General features: G+C 41.2%; 1 protein-coding gene across 1 annotated transcript in view; it reads right to left on the bottom strand.

Annotated features, from left to right (window-relative positions):
* TAF3 (TATA-box binding protein associated factor 3) overlaps positions 1-17,156 on the bottom strand; it is a 194,684-nt gene extending 177,528 nt beyond the window's left edge. Inside the window, exons 1-2 of the mRNA XM_034929915.3 lie at positions 16,770-17,156; positions 11,097-11,339 (exon numbers count right to left, since the gene is read on the bottom strand). Of these exons, the coding sequence (XP_034785806.1) occupies positions 11,097-11,339; positions 16,770-16,935 (409 nt within the window). The 5' untranslated portion in view covers positions 16,936-17,156. The remainder of the gene's footprint in view (positions 1-11,096; positions 11,340-16,769) is intronic.

Raw genomic sequence — 17,156 nt, 5'->3', positions numbered from 1 at the left:
GAGGCTGGGAAGGATGGGACCACTTCCAGTACAGGGAGTACAAGGGGCTGAGTGAGATCCAATGGGGCTAGAAGTTGAGCCCAGGAGCTTTCAGACTTGACCCTGGCTGCTCTCTGCCAGGACAGAGCCTCGCTGAGAGGACACAGCTGGCAGTGGAATCACAGCTGGCCAGAAAAAGGAAAACTGACATGAAGGGAAGAGAAGATCCAGGTAAAAGTGGTGGAGGAAAACAAACAAAAAATCTCAGCGAGCAAGTTCCCATATTTGGAACATTCCGCAAAAACCATAGAAGAGGGAGCACTGCAAAGTCAGAGGAGCTACCCTGAATCTCCTTCTAAAGCAAGCTTGTCCAACCCATGGCCCATGGGCCATATGCGGCCCAGGACGGCTTTGAATGCAGCCCAACACAAAGTTGTAAACTTTCTTAAAACATTATGAGTTTTTTTTGTGTGACTTTTTTTTCTAACTCAGCAGCTATCGATGGTGTTAGTGTATTTTATGTGTGGCCAAAGACAATCCTTCTTCTTCCAGTGTGACCCAGGGAAGCCAAAAGATTGGACACCTGTGTTCTAAAGGCTCAGAAAACTAACTCACATATAGTTTCTACAAAGAAGAGAAGACTAAATAGCAAAACATCCCTCCAGACAATGAAAGTACGAGAGAAACACACACTCGAAAAAACTGATGAACCTATAATGTTCTATCTTGAAATGATCTAAAAGACATGAAAGTATATAAATCAAATTCAGAAAAAACTCAGAAATTAGGTAGCAGAACTCAACACAGTAGCTATATGATCTGACAAGATACACATGGTAAAATGATAGAAAATTGATTTCATAGGACAGAATGAGCAAAAAAAATTTTTTTTACCTGTTTCAGTAATCATGAATGATAGTATCAGTTGCAATATTGTACGTGTAATCTGGGATAAAGCAAATGAATAATTATGGAATATTCTAATTTTATCATCTTCTTTATTCCTGAGAACCAGAATTCTCAGTATGGATGACAGTATTTATGGATGTAACATAAAAAATAAAAACCTTGTAGTCCTAAATATGAATTGGAAAATCTGCACGAACTCAGGAGGAACCCTATCCACCTATCTATCTATTCACACACATCTACATGTATATAAATATTTATTTACTTATTGCCTAGAAACAATGAACAACCGAGTTATATATAATAAGTATCCCTTAGCACCGAGACTGTGTACTTGAAATGCTATTTCCCAGCGTGGAGACAACTGGATATCCATATGCAGAAGAATGAAATTGGATCCTTATCTCATACCACTTAGAAAAATCAACTCAAAATGGAATAAAGACCTAAATGTAAGACTTGAAACTACAAAACTGCTAAAAGAAAACATAGGGGAAAAACTGTAAGACATTGGTCTGGGCAATTATTTTTTATATTTGGCCCCAAAAGCGCAGGGTGACAAAAGCAAAACTGAACAAATGGGATTCCATCAAAATAAAAAGCTTCGGCACAATAAAGGAAACAGCAGAGCGAAGGCACAACCTGTGGGTGAGGAGAAGAACACGTGCACCCACACATCTGACAAGGGGCTCATGCCCAAAACATGTAAGCAACTCAACAACAACAAGACCACAACAACCACCAAAAAAAAAAGACAAAATATATAAGGAACCCAAACAACTCTATAGAAAGAACAGTCTGGCTGTTGTCCTGTGCTGGAGGACAGCAGGCAGCCATGGTGCCCAGCGGGAATGGCAAGATCTTGAAGCCCCACTTCCACACGGACTGTGCAGCGGCTGAAGGGGTACCGCTCCAAACTCATCCTCTTCCCCAGGAAGCCCTCGGTCCCCAGGAAGGGAGACAGTTCTGCTGAAGAACTGCAATTGGCCACCCAGCTGACAGGACCAGTCATGCCCATCCAGAATGTCTATGAGAAGGAGAAAGCTCAAGTCACCACTGAGGAGAAGAATTTCAGAGCCTTTGCTAGTTGCTGCATGGCCTGTGCCAATGCCTGGCTCCTCCGCATATGGACAAAAAGAGACATGGAAGCTACAGAACAGGATGTTGAAAAGAAAAACTAAAGCCCTCTTGGGGACTTGTAATAAATCGGCAGTATTGCTGGGTCCCCAAAAAAGGAAAAAAGAAAACCCTACAGAAAGAAATAATCCAATAAAAAATGAATAGACATTCCTCAAAATAAGACATACAAACTGCCAACAAATACATGAAAAAATGTTCAACATTACTAATCATTACAGAAATAAAACCACAGTGAGATATTACCTCACATCTGTTAGAATGGCTGTTATAAAAAAGATGAAAGGTAACAAGTGTTAGCAGGGATGTGGAGAAAAGGGGGAATCCTTGTACACTGTTGGTGGGAATTTAGATTAGTAGTCATGGAAAACTATGTGGAGTTTCCTCCAAAAACTCAAAATAGAATTGCCATATAATCCAGCAACCCCACTCCTGAGTATTTACCCAAAAGATTTGAAAAGATTATGTGGAAGAGATTCTGCTCTCCCAAGTTCACTGCAGCACTGTTCCCAATAGCCAAGTTACAGAAATAACCTAAGCGTCCATTAACAGATGAGTGGATAAAGAAAATGTAATATATATACACCACAGAATACTATTCAGCCTTTCATAGCACCACAGGGTGACTAAAGTCAACAATAATTTATTGAACATTTTATCTCGAACTCCTGGCCTCAAATCATCCTCCTGCCTCAGACTCCCAAAGTGACAAGATTACAAGTGTGAGCTACTGCACCCTGTACATTTAAAAATAACTAAAAGAGTATAACTGGAATATCTGTAGCACAAAGAAATGATAAATGCTGGGCCAGGTGCAGTGGCTCATGCCTGTAATCCCAGCACTTTGGGAGGCTGAGGTGGGCAGATCACTTGAGGCCAGGGGTTTCAGACCAGCCTGGCCAACATGGTGAAATCGTGTCTCTACTAAAAACACAAAAATTAGCCAGGTGTGGTGGTGGGCACCTGTAATCCCAACTACTGGGGAGGGTGGGGCACAAGAATCACTTAAACTTGAACCCAGGAGATGGAGCTTGCAGTGAGCTGAGATCACACCACTGCACTCCAGCCTGGGTGACAGTGCGAGACTGTCTCAAAACTAAATAAATAAATAAGAAAGAAATGATAAATGCTTCAGGTGGTAAATATCCAATTTAGTCTGATGTAATTACTACACATTGTGTGCTTTTATTAAAATATCTTATGTACTCCATAAATATTTATACTTACTGCGTACCCATAAAAATTAAAAAGTATTATTATTCAGCCTTTAAAAAAAGAAGGAAATTTTGTCATTTGTGACAACATAGATGGAATTCAAACAATTCTGCTAAGTGAAGTAAGCCAGGCACAGAAGGAGACATACCACATGTTCTCACTTATATGTGGACGAAAAGAACCAAATTCCAAGAAGCAGAGAGTAGAACAGTGGTTACAGAGGCTGGGGCAGGGGATGTGGGGATGTGGGGATGCGGAGATGATAGGCAAAGGGTACAAACCCTCAATCTGACAGGAGGAGTACTTTTTTTGATACATTGTACAGCATGGTGAAATAGAAAAATAATAATGTATTACACATTTGAAAATCATTAAGAGAGTAAGTTTTAAATGTTCTCTCCACAAAAAACGATAGGCATTTGAGGTGACAGATATGTTAACTAGCTTGACTTAATTATTCCACATTGTATTTATAAAACATAACATCGCTTTGCACCCCCTAGATATATACAAATGAAACGTGAAATTTTATAATTAAAAAAAATTAAAATTAAAAAAAGAAAAGAAATACTACTTTCCAAGAAACCAGGGTTTCCTGGACAGATAATTTATACCAAGCATAGAATATGACTATACATGCTGAGTCTAGAACATTTTGATATACCAGAAGGTGAGGACATCACCAAAGCCAATTCGGGTCATGTGTCAAAAGGACTCAGAAGCAAGAGTGAAGAAGCTGCCACTGGCCAAAGATGCAACAATTAAAGCTACAATACGGGTAAAAAACTGTAATGAGGCCGGGCACGGTAGCTCATGCCTGTAATCCCAGCACTTTGGGAGGCCGAGGCAGGAGGATCACAAGATCAGGAGATCAAGACCACCCTGGCCAACATGGTGAAACCTCGCCTCTACTAAAAATACAAAAATTAGCCGGGCGTGGTGGCACATGCCTGTAATCCCAGCTACTCGAGAGGCTGAGGCAGGAGAATCACTTGAACCTGGGAGGCGGAGGTTGCAGTGAGCCAAGATTGAGCCACTGCACTCCAGCCTGGGCAATGGAGGGAGACTCCATCTCAAAAAAAATAAGTAATGAATGAAATCCGTCAAGTATGTTTAAATCTGTGAGTTCATAATGATAGAGTATTAAACAAAACTAGTCACCTGCTAAGGATAACAAGGAACCAATTTATTCTCATGAAAACTGGGAATATACCATATGAAAAAAATCAAGCGTTAACCCTGCTTTCCCTATATAAACTATGCCATTAAGTTACTAAATAGTGGATGAGGAAAAGGATTTTCTTATAAAGTTATTTCAACTAAAGAATGAAATAAAAACAAAGTGATAGTATTATCATTACTTTGTAACCCCTAATGAATTAATGGATCTAGGCACTGACCATCAGCACTGCTAACACCAACAAAAGTGAAAACTGGACATCATTAGCTGATATCTTGCCAAACCTAAATCTGGTCAAGCCTCAGATTCTTGCTGCCAATTTTGAGAAACACATTGAGCTGCATTATGAGTGCACAATGCGCAATATCCAACCGTGGGGCACTCTGCAGATCAAACAACCCAGATTTCTAACAAATAAACTGTAAGACAAAGAAAGGAATGGAAGAAGAGTCACAAACTAAAAGGTAAATGACATGGCTGGGCGGGGTGGCTCACGCCTGGAATCCCAGCACTTTGGGAGGCCGAGGCTGGCGGATCACTTGAGGTCAGGAGTTCCAGACCAGCCTGGCCAACATGGTGAAACCCCGTCTCTACTAAAAATACAAAAATTAGCCAGCCACAGTGGCATGCACCTGTAATTGCAGCTACTCGGGAGGCTGAGGCAGGAGAATCGCTTGAACCTGGGAGGTGGAGGTTGCAGTGAGCCAAGATTGCGCCACTGCACTCCAGCCTGGGTGACAGAGCAAGATTCCTTCTCAAAAAAAAAAAAAAAAGACAAGTAAAGTAAAAAAGGGTGTGCATGTGTGAAGAACATTAAATTAATGTGTCTAGGGATACGCATTTGGCTGATAAAACTATAAAGCTAAGAAGTAATTCCTACAAAGTCAGGACAGTGGTTGGTTATTTTTGGAGGGAGGGAGGAAGGGGTGGGGTGGGGTTGGGCACATAGAAGCTATTCTGAGATAGCTGGTAAAGTTCTGTTTCTTGAGCTGGGAGAAAGGGTTTCAATTTCCTTCAGATCAACCATTTAGATAGTAATTGGTGTTCACAGCAAGAACTGCTTCAAGAAAAGGATGGCAGGAGCTTGAGAAAGAAATGGCAGGTACTGAAGTGGACATAGATTCTTGAGTCCAAGGAGTGCAAAAGGTCACACGGGAAGATGCAGAGGAGCCCCATCTGCCAACTAGGTTATTCTTGGGAAGGGGGAGGAAGGGAAGTGAAGAGACACTTTCATTTCATAACGAATTCACTTGGCAATATGGTTTTTCAGCAAGTTTGTATTACTTTTGTTAATTTTTTCAAACATGTAAATGTTTACTTTTAAAGGGTTTAAAAATAAAAATAGAAATCTTAGTGGGGAAAGAGAGAAATCCCCATGCAGAAGAGTTCCTAACAACGTATGCAGATATTCCACCTTCAAAGCGGGACGCATAACTCCCATTCCTTAAGGGCGGGCTACGCGGAGTGACTTCTTTCCAAAGAGCACAGTAGGGGAAGAGGGGATAGAAGAGAAACTTTACTGTGAAAAAACCAGATAAACACTACCCCAGCCATGTGATCACCATCAATATCAACAGTGATAAATTATGATGACAGGATAGACCTTTGATATGATGTCATAAAAATGGCCCTTGACCTCTGTGGTCTTTCTCCCCAAGATCTCATAACCCCAGTCTAATCATGAGGAAAACATCAGAAAAATTCCACTAGAGGGGCATCCTACAATATACCTAACCAATAATCCTCAAAACTGTCAAGGTCGTCAAAAACAAGAAAAGTCTGAAAAACTGTCACAGCCAAGAAAAGTCTAAGGAGACGTGACAACCAAACACAATATGATATCCTGGATGGGATCCAGAAACAGAAAAAGGACATCCAGTAAAAACTAAGGAATGTCAATACAGTGCGGGCGTCACTTAATAACATGTCAATATTGTTCATTGTGATACACGTACCATAGTCACGTAAAAGGTTAATAACAGAAGAAATGGTTCAGATGTGAGTGAACTCTCCATACTAACTTCTCAATTTTTTCTGTAAATCAAAACTGTTCTAAAAAATAGTCTATTTTAAATTTTAAAAAATAGAAACTCTAAAAGTGGCAACCTCGCAGTATCTTTACCAAGTTTAAGTTGAGCTTGGTAAGTTTCCTGCAATAAGTCAGGGTACATGGTTTATATTCCTTTTTTTTTTTTGAGACGGAGTCTCATTCTGTCACCCAGGCTGGAGGGCAATGGCGCGATCTCGGCTGACTGCAACCTCTGCCTCCTAGATTCAAGTGATTCTCCCATCTCAGCCTCCCGAGTAGCTGGGACTACAGGTGCGCACCACCACACCCAGCTAATTTTTGTATTTTCAGTAGAGGCAGGGTTTCACCATGTTGGCCAGGCTCGTCTTGAACTCCTGACCTCAAGTGATCCGCCCACCTCGGCCTCCCAAAGTGCTGGGATTACAGGTGTGAGCCACTGCACCCAGCCTATATTTCTCTCTTATGCAAATATTTTGAACCAATCAACAGACCCCCCCCAGAAGACCCTCATTGACCAGTGATCTAGAGACCACACTGTGAGAACCAACAATGACTTTGGCATAGTACGCTGTACTATTTTCAGACATTCCTCAGCACAATAAAATAGGAAGCAAAAAAATATGGTATTGGTGTGAATCTGAAAATATGTATGGCAAGCTGGGGAGAGAATGTTCTTGGATAAAACACACTGGGTACCAGCCATCAGAACTGTAACAGTCCAAGCAAAAATATGCATGTATAAAATATTTTCAAAGAGGTCTCACTTCTAAACATATAATCAGATACAGCAGGCAATAACTCCTTCCACATCATCTCCTCATCTGTCATCTTCACACTGCGGATAATCACACAGCTCCTCAGTCAAGTACCTATCCAGCCCAGCTAGTAAGTCTGCTCCCTCAGATCCTCAGCACGTGATGGTAACACTACTTTACATTTATTCGTCTCTTTTTTTCAGAGACAGGGTCCTGCTATGTTACCCAGGCTGAAGTGCAGTGGGCATTCACAGGCTCAATCGTCACGCACTACAGCCTCAAACTCCTGGGCTCAAGCGATCTTCCTGCCTTGGCCTTCCAAGTAGCTAGGACTATGGGTGTGCCACTGAATGCAGCTTGACACCGATTCCCCTTATAGCGTGACTTCACTAATGTATATTGTATTTCAATTCAAAAGTAAATTATTTAAGAGCAAGAAAAGAAAAAGGGGACAAGAACTAATATTCGCTGTCATGTGTTTTATTTTTTTTTGAGACAGGGTCTCACTGTCACTCAGGCTGCAGTGCTGTGGTGTGATCACAGCTCACTGCAGCCTTGACCCCTGGGCTCAAGTGATCCTCCCACCGCAGACTCCGATAGCTGGGACTACAAAGCGTGCACCACCATGCCCAGCTAAGTTTTTGTTTTTTGTTTTTTTTTTGAGACAGAGTCTCGCTCCGTCACCCAGGCTGGAGTACAGTGGCACAATCTCGGCTCACTGCAAGCTCCGCCTCCTCTGTTCACGCCATTCTCCTGCCTCAGCCTCCCGAGTAGCTGGGACTACAGGCACCCGCCACCACGCCCAGCTAATATTTGTATCTTTAGTAGAGACGGGGTTTCACTGTGTTAGCCAGGATGGTCTCGATCTCCTGACCTCGTGATCCGCCCGTCTCAGCCTCCCAAAGTGCTGGGATTACAGGCGTGAGCCACTGCGCCCAGCCAAGTTTTTTATTTTCAGTAGAGATGAGGTCTCATGACATTGCCCAGGCTGGTATCAAACTCCTGGGCTCAAGCTTCAGCCTCCCAAAGTGCATAAGCCATCACACCTGGCCCACTGTTATGTATTTTATATGTTAAACACTGTCCAATTTTATATAAATGTGTTAACAAAAAAAAATTACTTGATTCTCCATTTCCCCAATGTGGTAGGTGTTATTACACTTATTTTACAGATGATGAATATAAAGTTCAGAAAGGTAAAGTGACTTGGGAAGACCAGAAACTCAGTGACTCGCTGAGTCATGTCTCAGTGATGCCGTGAGGTCCACGCTGTGCCTCTCACAGCCTGCTGCCCCTTCAGGCCTTCTATGTGTGCACACTCGCCAGCTCCAGTTGCTGTGGAGGGAGACATTCACAGGCTTTTTTGACATGAACCAAGCTGAGTGGCTGATAAGAGGGAACCCCATGGAAGGACCTTGCTAATAATATTTTAAGACCAAAGTCTAGCCTGTCTGTGGCTCTTAAGGAAATAAAAGGAAAATAAAGAGCATGGTGAACAGCATCATTATCAAAGGGGTTCACCTCTGTACCTCACTTTGCACCACTAATCAGAATACCAGGAACTTTCTAACATGCTGTACCCATGGAAAAAAAAATATTTCAGATTGTAAATGACAAGAAATGGTCTTGTATGGTTATATTTTTAAATGGTAACCAAAGAATTGCATTTTATATCCTTTTCTTATGAAGAGGAGAACGTTTTGACAAGCATCTTACTGTACTGCCTACCACTTACTGCATCCTTATAAACCATATGCATATATTACAAATCAGCAATATTTTTCCTTCTTAATCCACATGTTAGATAAAAAGTGAAAAGTAGTGTTCTCAAGATTTATGTTATTTTCCTTTTAAAATGTTTATAATTTATATTGTTTGCATAAAACTAAATGAGATTCTTTTTTTGCTTCAAATAACCCAGAAAAGAAACCCAAAAATCTATAGTAATATAGTAATTTCAGCCAGAAGTCAGTATCAAAACAACACAAAACAAAACAAAAAAAAAACACTAAATTGTTTTTCATACTTCTTCACTACCTAATCTAAACCTGTTATCTTAGTTACATTTCCTTGCTAGTATTTAAATATGATAACCATAGCACTTTAAGAGAATTTTATTATGGAATATTTGCATGCTATAAAAATAGGACAAGAAGGACCAAATAGTTAAGTGTAGATTATGATCAAAGTCCTAGTTTTGGTTCTGGGCTGTCGGTGTGTTAGTATCATTCAGTAGAACCCACTGCAGCTAAGATCCAGAGCGCCTAAATGATGAGCCACCAATTCACAACAAATCCCTACCACTTAGGTCCAGTAGCTGTCCAGTTTTTCAGATGAGGCAACCCTGACACACAGACTGTAAAACAACTTATGCCAAATTTAAACATAGTTCCTGAGACAAATAGGTAACACTTCAAAATGCTATTAAAGTAGAACCGATTCTAAGAAATGAATTGCAAGAAATTGGAACCCTTGGGCACTGCTGATAGGAAGCTTAGATGGTACAGCCACTGTGGAAAACTTAAATAGTGTGGTGCTTCCTCAAAAATTAAATAGACAATTACTATATGATCCAGCAATTCTACTTCGAGGTACAGACCCAAAAAAAAACACTTGAAAGCAAGAATTTGAACAGAGATTTGCACATCGATGTTCATAGCAGCATTAATCACAAGAGCCAAAAGGTTGAAACAACCCAAATGTCCATCAGTGAGTGAATGGATAAACAAATGTGGAATGTACATATATTATTCTGCCTTAAACACACAACGAAACACACAACGAAATCCCGACACAGGCTACAACATGAATGAACCCTGAAGACATCATACTAAGTGAAGTAAGCCAGTCATAAAAAGACAAACACTGTACAAGTCCATTTATAAAAGGTACCTAGAATAGACAAATTCAGAGAGACAAAAAAAGGAATGGTGGTTGCCAGGGGCTGGAAGTGGTGGAGAATGGGGAGTTATGTTTAATGGGAACAGTGTTTCAATTTGGGAGGGAACAAAAGTTCTGGAGAAGGATGGGGATGATGGTTGAATAACAATGTATACTTAATGCCACAGAACTGCACATCTTTACAATGGTCCATTTATGTTATGTATATTTTACAATAGAAAATCATAAGTAAAAGTAATTGCTGGCATCATTTGCATTGTCCTGAAGTATACAGGTTTTAGAATTTTTTACAAAATGAAAGAACTTATTGCAACTTTTCCAACTCTTACAAGAAAAAATATCGTGTACTTGTGTTAGAGACCACAAATTACTTAAATATCTCCTTAGAATCTTAGTGAACTTAGTGATCAACATCTAAAATTATGCAGGAAAAAAGGGAACTCTGCAATGGGACTGACCATTGTACCTGATTAGCTATCATTTTATAATCAAAAGTTCTATATGATCAAACAATAAACATTGCTCCTCATGATAAAAAACAGAAGTCTACACAATGTCACTGAATACTCACGATTCACTCACTGTTTCCAGTATAAAGCCATGGCATTCAACTCATGGCCTGAATAATAAGCGAGGAGGAAAAGAGCTACCCCAATTTTTCTTTTTGTTTCAAATGTTTTCTAATTTACCTAATATCCCATTCTCATATAATAGGGCTGTTGAAAGGCTTCTCTTTGGCTTCACTGTTTTCCTCTACTTGAACTTTACAAAGGAGATAAATGCTTCAGACATAACCTTGATTACACCATGACTCGGCTTGGTAATGTCAGTTGCAAGTTTGTTGGTTTAAGGGTTAGAATAATTTGTAAGTAACAGTAAATGTTTCTATTGTGTTTCCAGAATTTATAAAGTTGACATAGCATGGAAAGCTAAGAGGATTAAAAATCCATTAAAATAGTCACTAACATATGAAGAAGAAACACTCACAAACCTTCTTGAGAAGACACAATGGGTGGCAGGTAATCAGGAATGTATTCTTTTCTTTCCTCTGCATCTTTACTTCCAGGTTGAGGAAACTGAAGTACATTGTTCTTGCTAACAGGAAATGATGGAATTTGGTGTGGGAAGGTGACAGGCTCAATGTTGTGAATATAGTCTTCTAGTTCATGTAGACTAACCCCCATCAGCTGGAAAGCTTCACCAACATCATCCAAAATTGGGTCTGTCCGGCCATCTGAAACAAAGTCAAAAGCAAATCAAATTATTTGAAGAAATCCCACGAATATATTTTTAAATATTAAGAAAAAGTAGTAAGTAAATATGCAGCTCAGAATCAAACATTTTAACCTAGTTATTGGAAAGAATTTAATAGATTTTAAAGAGTATCACAGAATCATGTTTAAGCTGATTATTAAAGTCAAGTTTAAATATAATCAGACAACTAGCCAGAACACCACAGAAAAATCACACTCATGATTAGCTATTATAGAACAAATTTCAAAGTAGTTTACAGATGATCAAAAGCATCTGGAACAGCACCTGACACACAGAAAATGCCCCAAAAATAATAATAATAAAATAGTGTTTTGTCTTTTTTTTTTTTTTTTTTAAGAGATGGCATCTTGGCTGGGCGCGATGGCTCACGCCTGTAATCCCAGCACTGAGAGGCCGAGGTGGGCGGATCACAAGGTCAAGGGTTCGAGACCAACCTGGTCAACACGGTGAAACCCCGTCTCTACTAACAATACAAAAATTAGCCGGGCGTGGTGGCACAGGCCTGTAATCCCAGCTACTCAGGGGACTGAGGCAGGAGAACTGCTCGAACCCAGGAGGCGGAGGTTGCAGTGAGCCGAGATCGCGCCACTACACACTAGCCTGGGCAACAGAGCAAGACTCCATCTCAGAAAAAAAAAAAAAAAAGAGATGGCATCTTGCTTGTTGCCCAGGCTGAAGTGCAGTGGTATGATCACAGCTCCTTGCTGCCTCAAACTTCTAGGCTCAAGCGATCTTCCCCTCTCAGTCTCCTGAGTAGCTGGGACTATAAGCACATGCCACCATGCCTGGGTAATTTTTTTTTTTTTAATTTTGTAGAGATGAGTTCTTGCTATGTTGCTCAGGCTGGTTTTGAACTCCTGGCCTCAATCAATCCTCCTGCCTCTGCCTCCCAAAGTGGTGGGATAACAGGCATGAGCCAATGTGCCTGGCCTTTTTTTTTTTTTAATCATCAAATAAGTAGTGTGCTGTGCTGACAAAGTCAATGTTGGTTACATTTCCTCTGTTGTTCCCTGATGCATCTGCAGAATCTTAAACAGTGGCTGGCACATAGCTGGCACTCAATAAATACCTATTGAATGAATTATACCATTAAATCAATTTTTAAAATCTAAGAATATTTACAAAGAAGGCTTAGATCATAAAAGTTTGGTTTTTGTTTGTTTTTTGAGACAGGGTCTCACTCTGCTGCCCAGGCTGGAGTGCAGAAGGGCAATCATGGCTCACTGCAACCTTACCTTCCCAGGCTCAAGCCATCCTCCTACCTTCGCCTTCCGAGTAGCTGGGACTACCACTGCACCACCAACATGCCTAGCCATAAAGATAATTTATCTATAAATTTTCAAATCTAATTAGAAAACACCACATAAAACAGAGATAAAAAGTTAGATATAGAGATTTTTTTCTTTACAAAAGCAAGTTTTTCTTATGCCTATTCTTAGCAGAGCTTAAGGTCTCTACATCTTTAAAAATGTCTATGAAAATTCCATTTTCTGATTTTCAATAGCCTAAAGGATTTAACTGAAATCCTGACTTTTTAACTGAAATCCTGAAATTTGATCACTTCAAACTCAGTATGTCTGAAATTAAATCACACTGTAAAATGAAAAAGAATCCAAATATTGCTAGAATTGGACGCATGTGTAGTAATGCATACAGAAACCTCTGGAAGGATATTCAGCCAATGGTTAACAGTTTGAGGGGATGGAAGCTGCAGTAGAGGCGAGGGCTGTGGTGGAAGCAGGAGACTGACTTCTAACTCCACATATTTCTGCAGTCTTTGATTTTTTTTTTCTATAAGTATGGGTTACTTCTGTGATGCATTAAAAAAAGAAAATAAATAAAACGAATACTCTTCTTCTTACTGAAGGTAAACAGGCATTTCAACTCTTCTATTCCTATTAAAGCTATTATTACTCTCTCAGTCTAAAAAATATAATAATCTTAAATTCCTCCATATGCTTTGCAGCCTCAAACCAAAACCTGGTAGTTTCTAACCCTGTCCCCGTCCCCTTCGGCCACCTTTTTTTTTTTTTTTTTAACCATGGTTTCAGATTTTTTTCCTTTCTCTCTATTCTTACTGTCACTGTCTCAGTATAGTCTCAAGTTCTGCCCACTTCAATCTCTTATGCACATCACTGTCAGTACAATTTTCTTAAAATACCACTTTAATCATACTATTCCCCTACTTAGGAGTATGCAATGTTTTCTACTACATGTTTTAATTCTTTTGTCTAGCTTTCAAGTCCTTCCATAACCTGATCTCACTCTGTTGAACATTTTCCTCAGACACCCTTGGAATGAACTAGCTGCATAGGGAGCTGAACACCTTACTGGTACTTTTATTATGCTTAATCTCACCTGGACAGCTTAGTTTATGTGATTCTCTAAGCTGGAATACTCTATACCTTTATACAACCATACTTCATAGCTCAACTCAAATCTTATCTTTTCTGTGAAGTAATCCTACCCCAGAATCTATAGCCTACAGCCATCTCTCCTCTTATCCCTTTTACATTTACTCCCTGTACCATGCAAAAAAATATTACAGTACTAGTGTTGAAGAGTCAGTCTGAAAGATTTAGCACCTGCTTTCAGTACATGCCAACATATTTAACATATAATGTGACACCGACAGAGACATCTGCCCTTGAATGCTTGGAGACATTGTTACCCTAAGGCAATTCTTAAGTTCATTATTTGTTCATTATTTGAATTAATGGTAACTTCTAATACTTGCTTTAACTTGAGAACATTTCTTTTAGAAGAAACAAACACCATCAGTTTGTTGTTTCCTGACATTCTGGAACTCTTGAACACACCTTATGGTCAGGGATTGTATCTTAGTAATTTTATGTCCCCAATGCCTAGTACAGGGGTTGGTTCATAAGTGATGCTCAGTAAGTGTTTGTTAAAACAACAGAAAGGATTTAAAGGAGTGGAATACAAGATTCCATAGTGGTAACCTGGAGCTACAGAATTTGATTTTAGAATAAGGCTGGTATAGAAAAAAGAATCTAAAAATATCTAATAAGTATACCAAAATTAGCATTTAAAAAAAAGTCACCAAATTACGTGGGAATAATGAACCTGACAATCTCATTCTCACTGAAACCAAGAAACTGGCTACGGAAACTTGGTAATTAGGAACAAGGTTTACACTGAAGAGCTGCAGTGACCCCTGGATGACTTTGGAATACCTAGTCACATAGAGTGCCAGCTCCCTTCTGTCTTGTATAAATGGCAGTAAAGGTAACTATGTATTCAGGAGACATTTTGAATATCTAAAGATACATGGTAGCAAACATACTCTGGACTATGCCTAGCCTAGCCTATCAGTAACAGTATACTCAAGGACCACTGCAGCAGAGGCCAGAGGAAAAAGAAACAAAAGCCAGAAGAGTAGTCAGCTGGTGATGTACTTTCAAGATAAAAATGCACGCATATTACTTTGTGGTTCCACATTCAGATGTATCAGTGAGCTGGGCATGGTGGCTCATGCCTGTAATCCCAGCACTTTGAAATGCTGAGGCAGGAGGATCACTTGAGCCCAGGAGTTTGACACCAGCCTGAGCAATATAACCAGACCACATCTCTACAAAAAATAAAAAGATTAGCCAGGCATGGTGGCGTATCCCTGTAGTCCCAGCTACTTGGAAGGCTGAGGCAGGAGGATCACTTGAGCTCTGAAGTTCGAGGCTATAGAGAGCTAAGATCGCACCACTGCACTCCACGCTCGGCGACAGAGTGAGACCCTGTCTCAAAAGAAGAAGAGTAATAGAAGTATCAGTGAAATCAAGCATTCAAAACATATACATTTTTGGAACTCAATATGTAAAGTCAATAAGTGGCTTTTAGGGTAGTGGTTTATCAGTTCGTTCATTTATTCAACAAATATTTCTCAGGTGCCTATTATATAATGGCCCTACAGGTTACAGAATACAATCAATTTTCTCCTGGAGAGGGGAAAGAGACATACACAGGTGATTACAAAACAAGATGACAAATCATATAAAAGAAATATGCACAGAATTATGAAAGCAGATAACATGAGTTCCCTAGAGCAAGTGATAAGTGCATCTCAAAATAAAAGTAATACTATTGGTGGGCCATGGGCAAAGGACACTCTAGGTAAGAAACAGCACGCATGTAGGAATGGACAGCTTAAAACATTTTGGAAAAGGCAGGTAGCTCAGCGTGGTCGCAGATTAGCATGGCAGGCTGGCAAAAGATAAGCAAAATGCTAGCTCACAAAGGGAACTGTGTACTGCTAAGAGTTTCGATGTTTAGCCTGTAACCAACGAAGTATAGTTAAAATGTTTTTAAGAATAATGACAGGATCAGATCTGTGCTATGGACAGATTATTTTGGCAGCCCTGTGGAAGCGGGAACGAAACTTGGGGCCTAAGAAATACAGCGTGTGTCTGTGAGTCTCGATTTTCCAGTATAGGAACCACTTTAACAAAACAAAATATCCTATGAAACACTTCATTCAGTTCTCCAGCTCACCACCTTAAACATCATGACTTGAAACTAAAATGAGTGGTAGTTTCCTCTCCTCAACAAACACACATACAATGCTTCACATCAACAAGATAATGTGGAGCTTCTATTAAAATATTCCATTCCTTCCATTAAATTATTAAATACCACTAGCTATAGATATTACCAGACATTCACTTAAAACCCATAAGTACTGTAGCCCAGATTACCTGGAGAATCTTGTCAACTGCCCACGGTCCCTCTATCCTACTTTGATAGCCACTGACATCTCACTGGTAACGGAGACGTAAGTGAAAGTACATCTAATCACCGAAACTGACAAAGTCAGCCTTGGAAAAACAGTAAATGGAGATGTCGTTCACGAAACGAACAGATACAGAAAGACGAGGCAGTGTCCCTAACGGAGCAAAGCTGTCAACGAGTCTATGTAGTTAGGAGCCCAGGAATGGCCAGTCTTGTAAGAAACGGCCGGTAGACGGAGCGCCTGTGACAACTAGTTGTAGTAGTTTGCGGGCAAGGGAGAAAAAGGACCGAGGTAAAAGAGGGTGTAGGGCACGCTGGGGGTGGATCTACCCGCAGCAAACAGGAGACAATGAGAGAGATCCAGACACATTTCAGAGCGGAGGAGCGGTAGGAGGGTGTGGAGCTGGGAGCGAAGACCCGGCTCCCGGGCTGGTGGCGGGAAGTTAGCGGATAAGGAAGAGGCACCCGAAGGATGACTAGAGTTTGGAGGGGCAGTGGAAGCCCAGGGACGTGGGAGGCCGAGGAGACAGAAGATCTCGAGGCGGGGTGCGGGATGCACACCCCGGGGACGCGGAGGGACTGGGAGAGCGAAGGTGTCACCCTTGACTTGCTGGGGCAGCCCTCCCGCACCCAGCCCGGTACTCACAGAGCTCAGAGTACCGATGGCAGCCCCGGCCCAGCTGCTGCAGATAGCGCTGCAGCACGTCCGTGAGGAGGTGGCAGGCGCTGAGCTGCACCGAGTCCCAGCCCAGCGCCTGGCAGATCTGCGCCACCGAGACCCTCAACAACGACCTGGAGTAACTCTCGCACATCCCGCTGCGTGGACGCCACCGCAGCCCTTGCTGCCACTGCTCTCCAGCCCCGCCGCCAGACCTTAGCAGGGTCCCCGATTCATCCTCTAGGGCTTCCGCGGCGGGGAAATGGTCCCCCGGACCCCCGGCGACCACCTCAAAGCCCCAGCAGCACGGAGCGCGCCAGCCTGAGAGCCGCCATTTTGGACTCGCTCCGCCTCCCGCTGGACGGCCGCCGGGGC

The sequence above is a fragment of the Pan paniscus genome, chromosome 8 (genome assembly GCF_029289425.2).
Source record: "Pan paniscus chromosome 8, NHGRI_mPanPan1-v2.0_pri, whole genome shotgun sequence".
Classification (NCBI taxonomy): domain Eukaryota; kingdom Metazoa; phylum Chordata; class Mammalia; order Primates; family Hominidae; genus Pan; species Pan paniscus.
The sequence above is the reverse complement of the archived record's forward strand: the minus strand, read 5'-3'. Positions and strand labels throughout refer to the sequence as shown.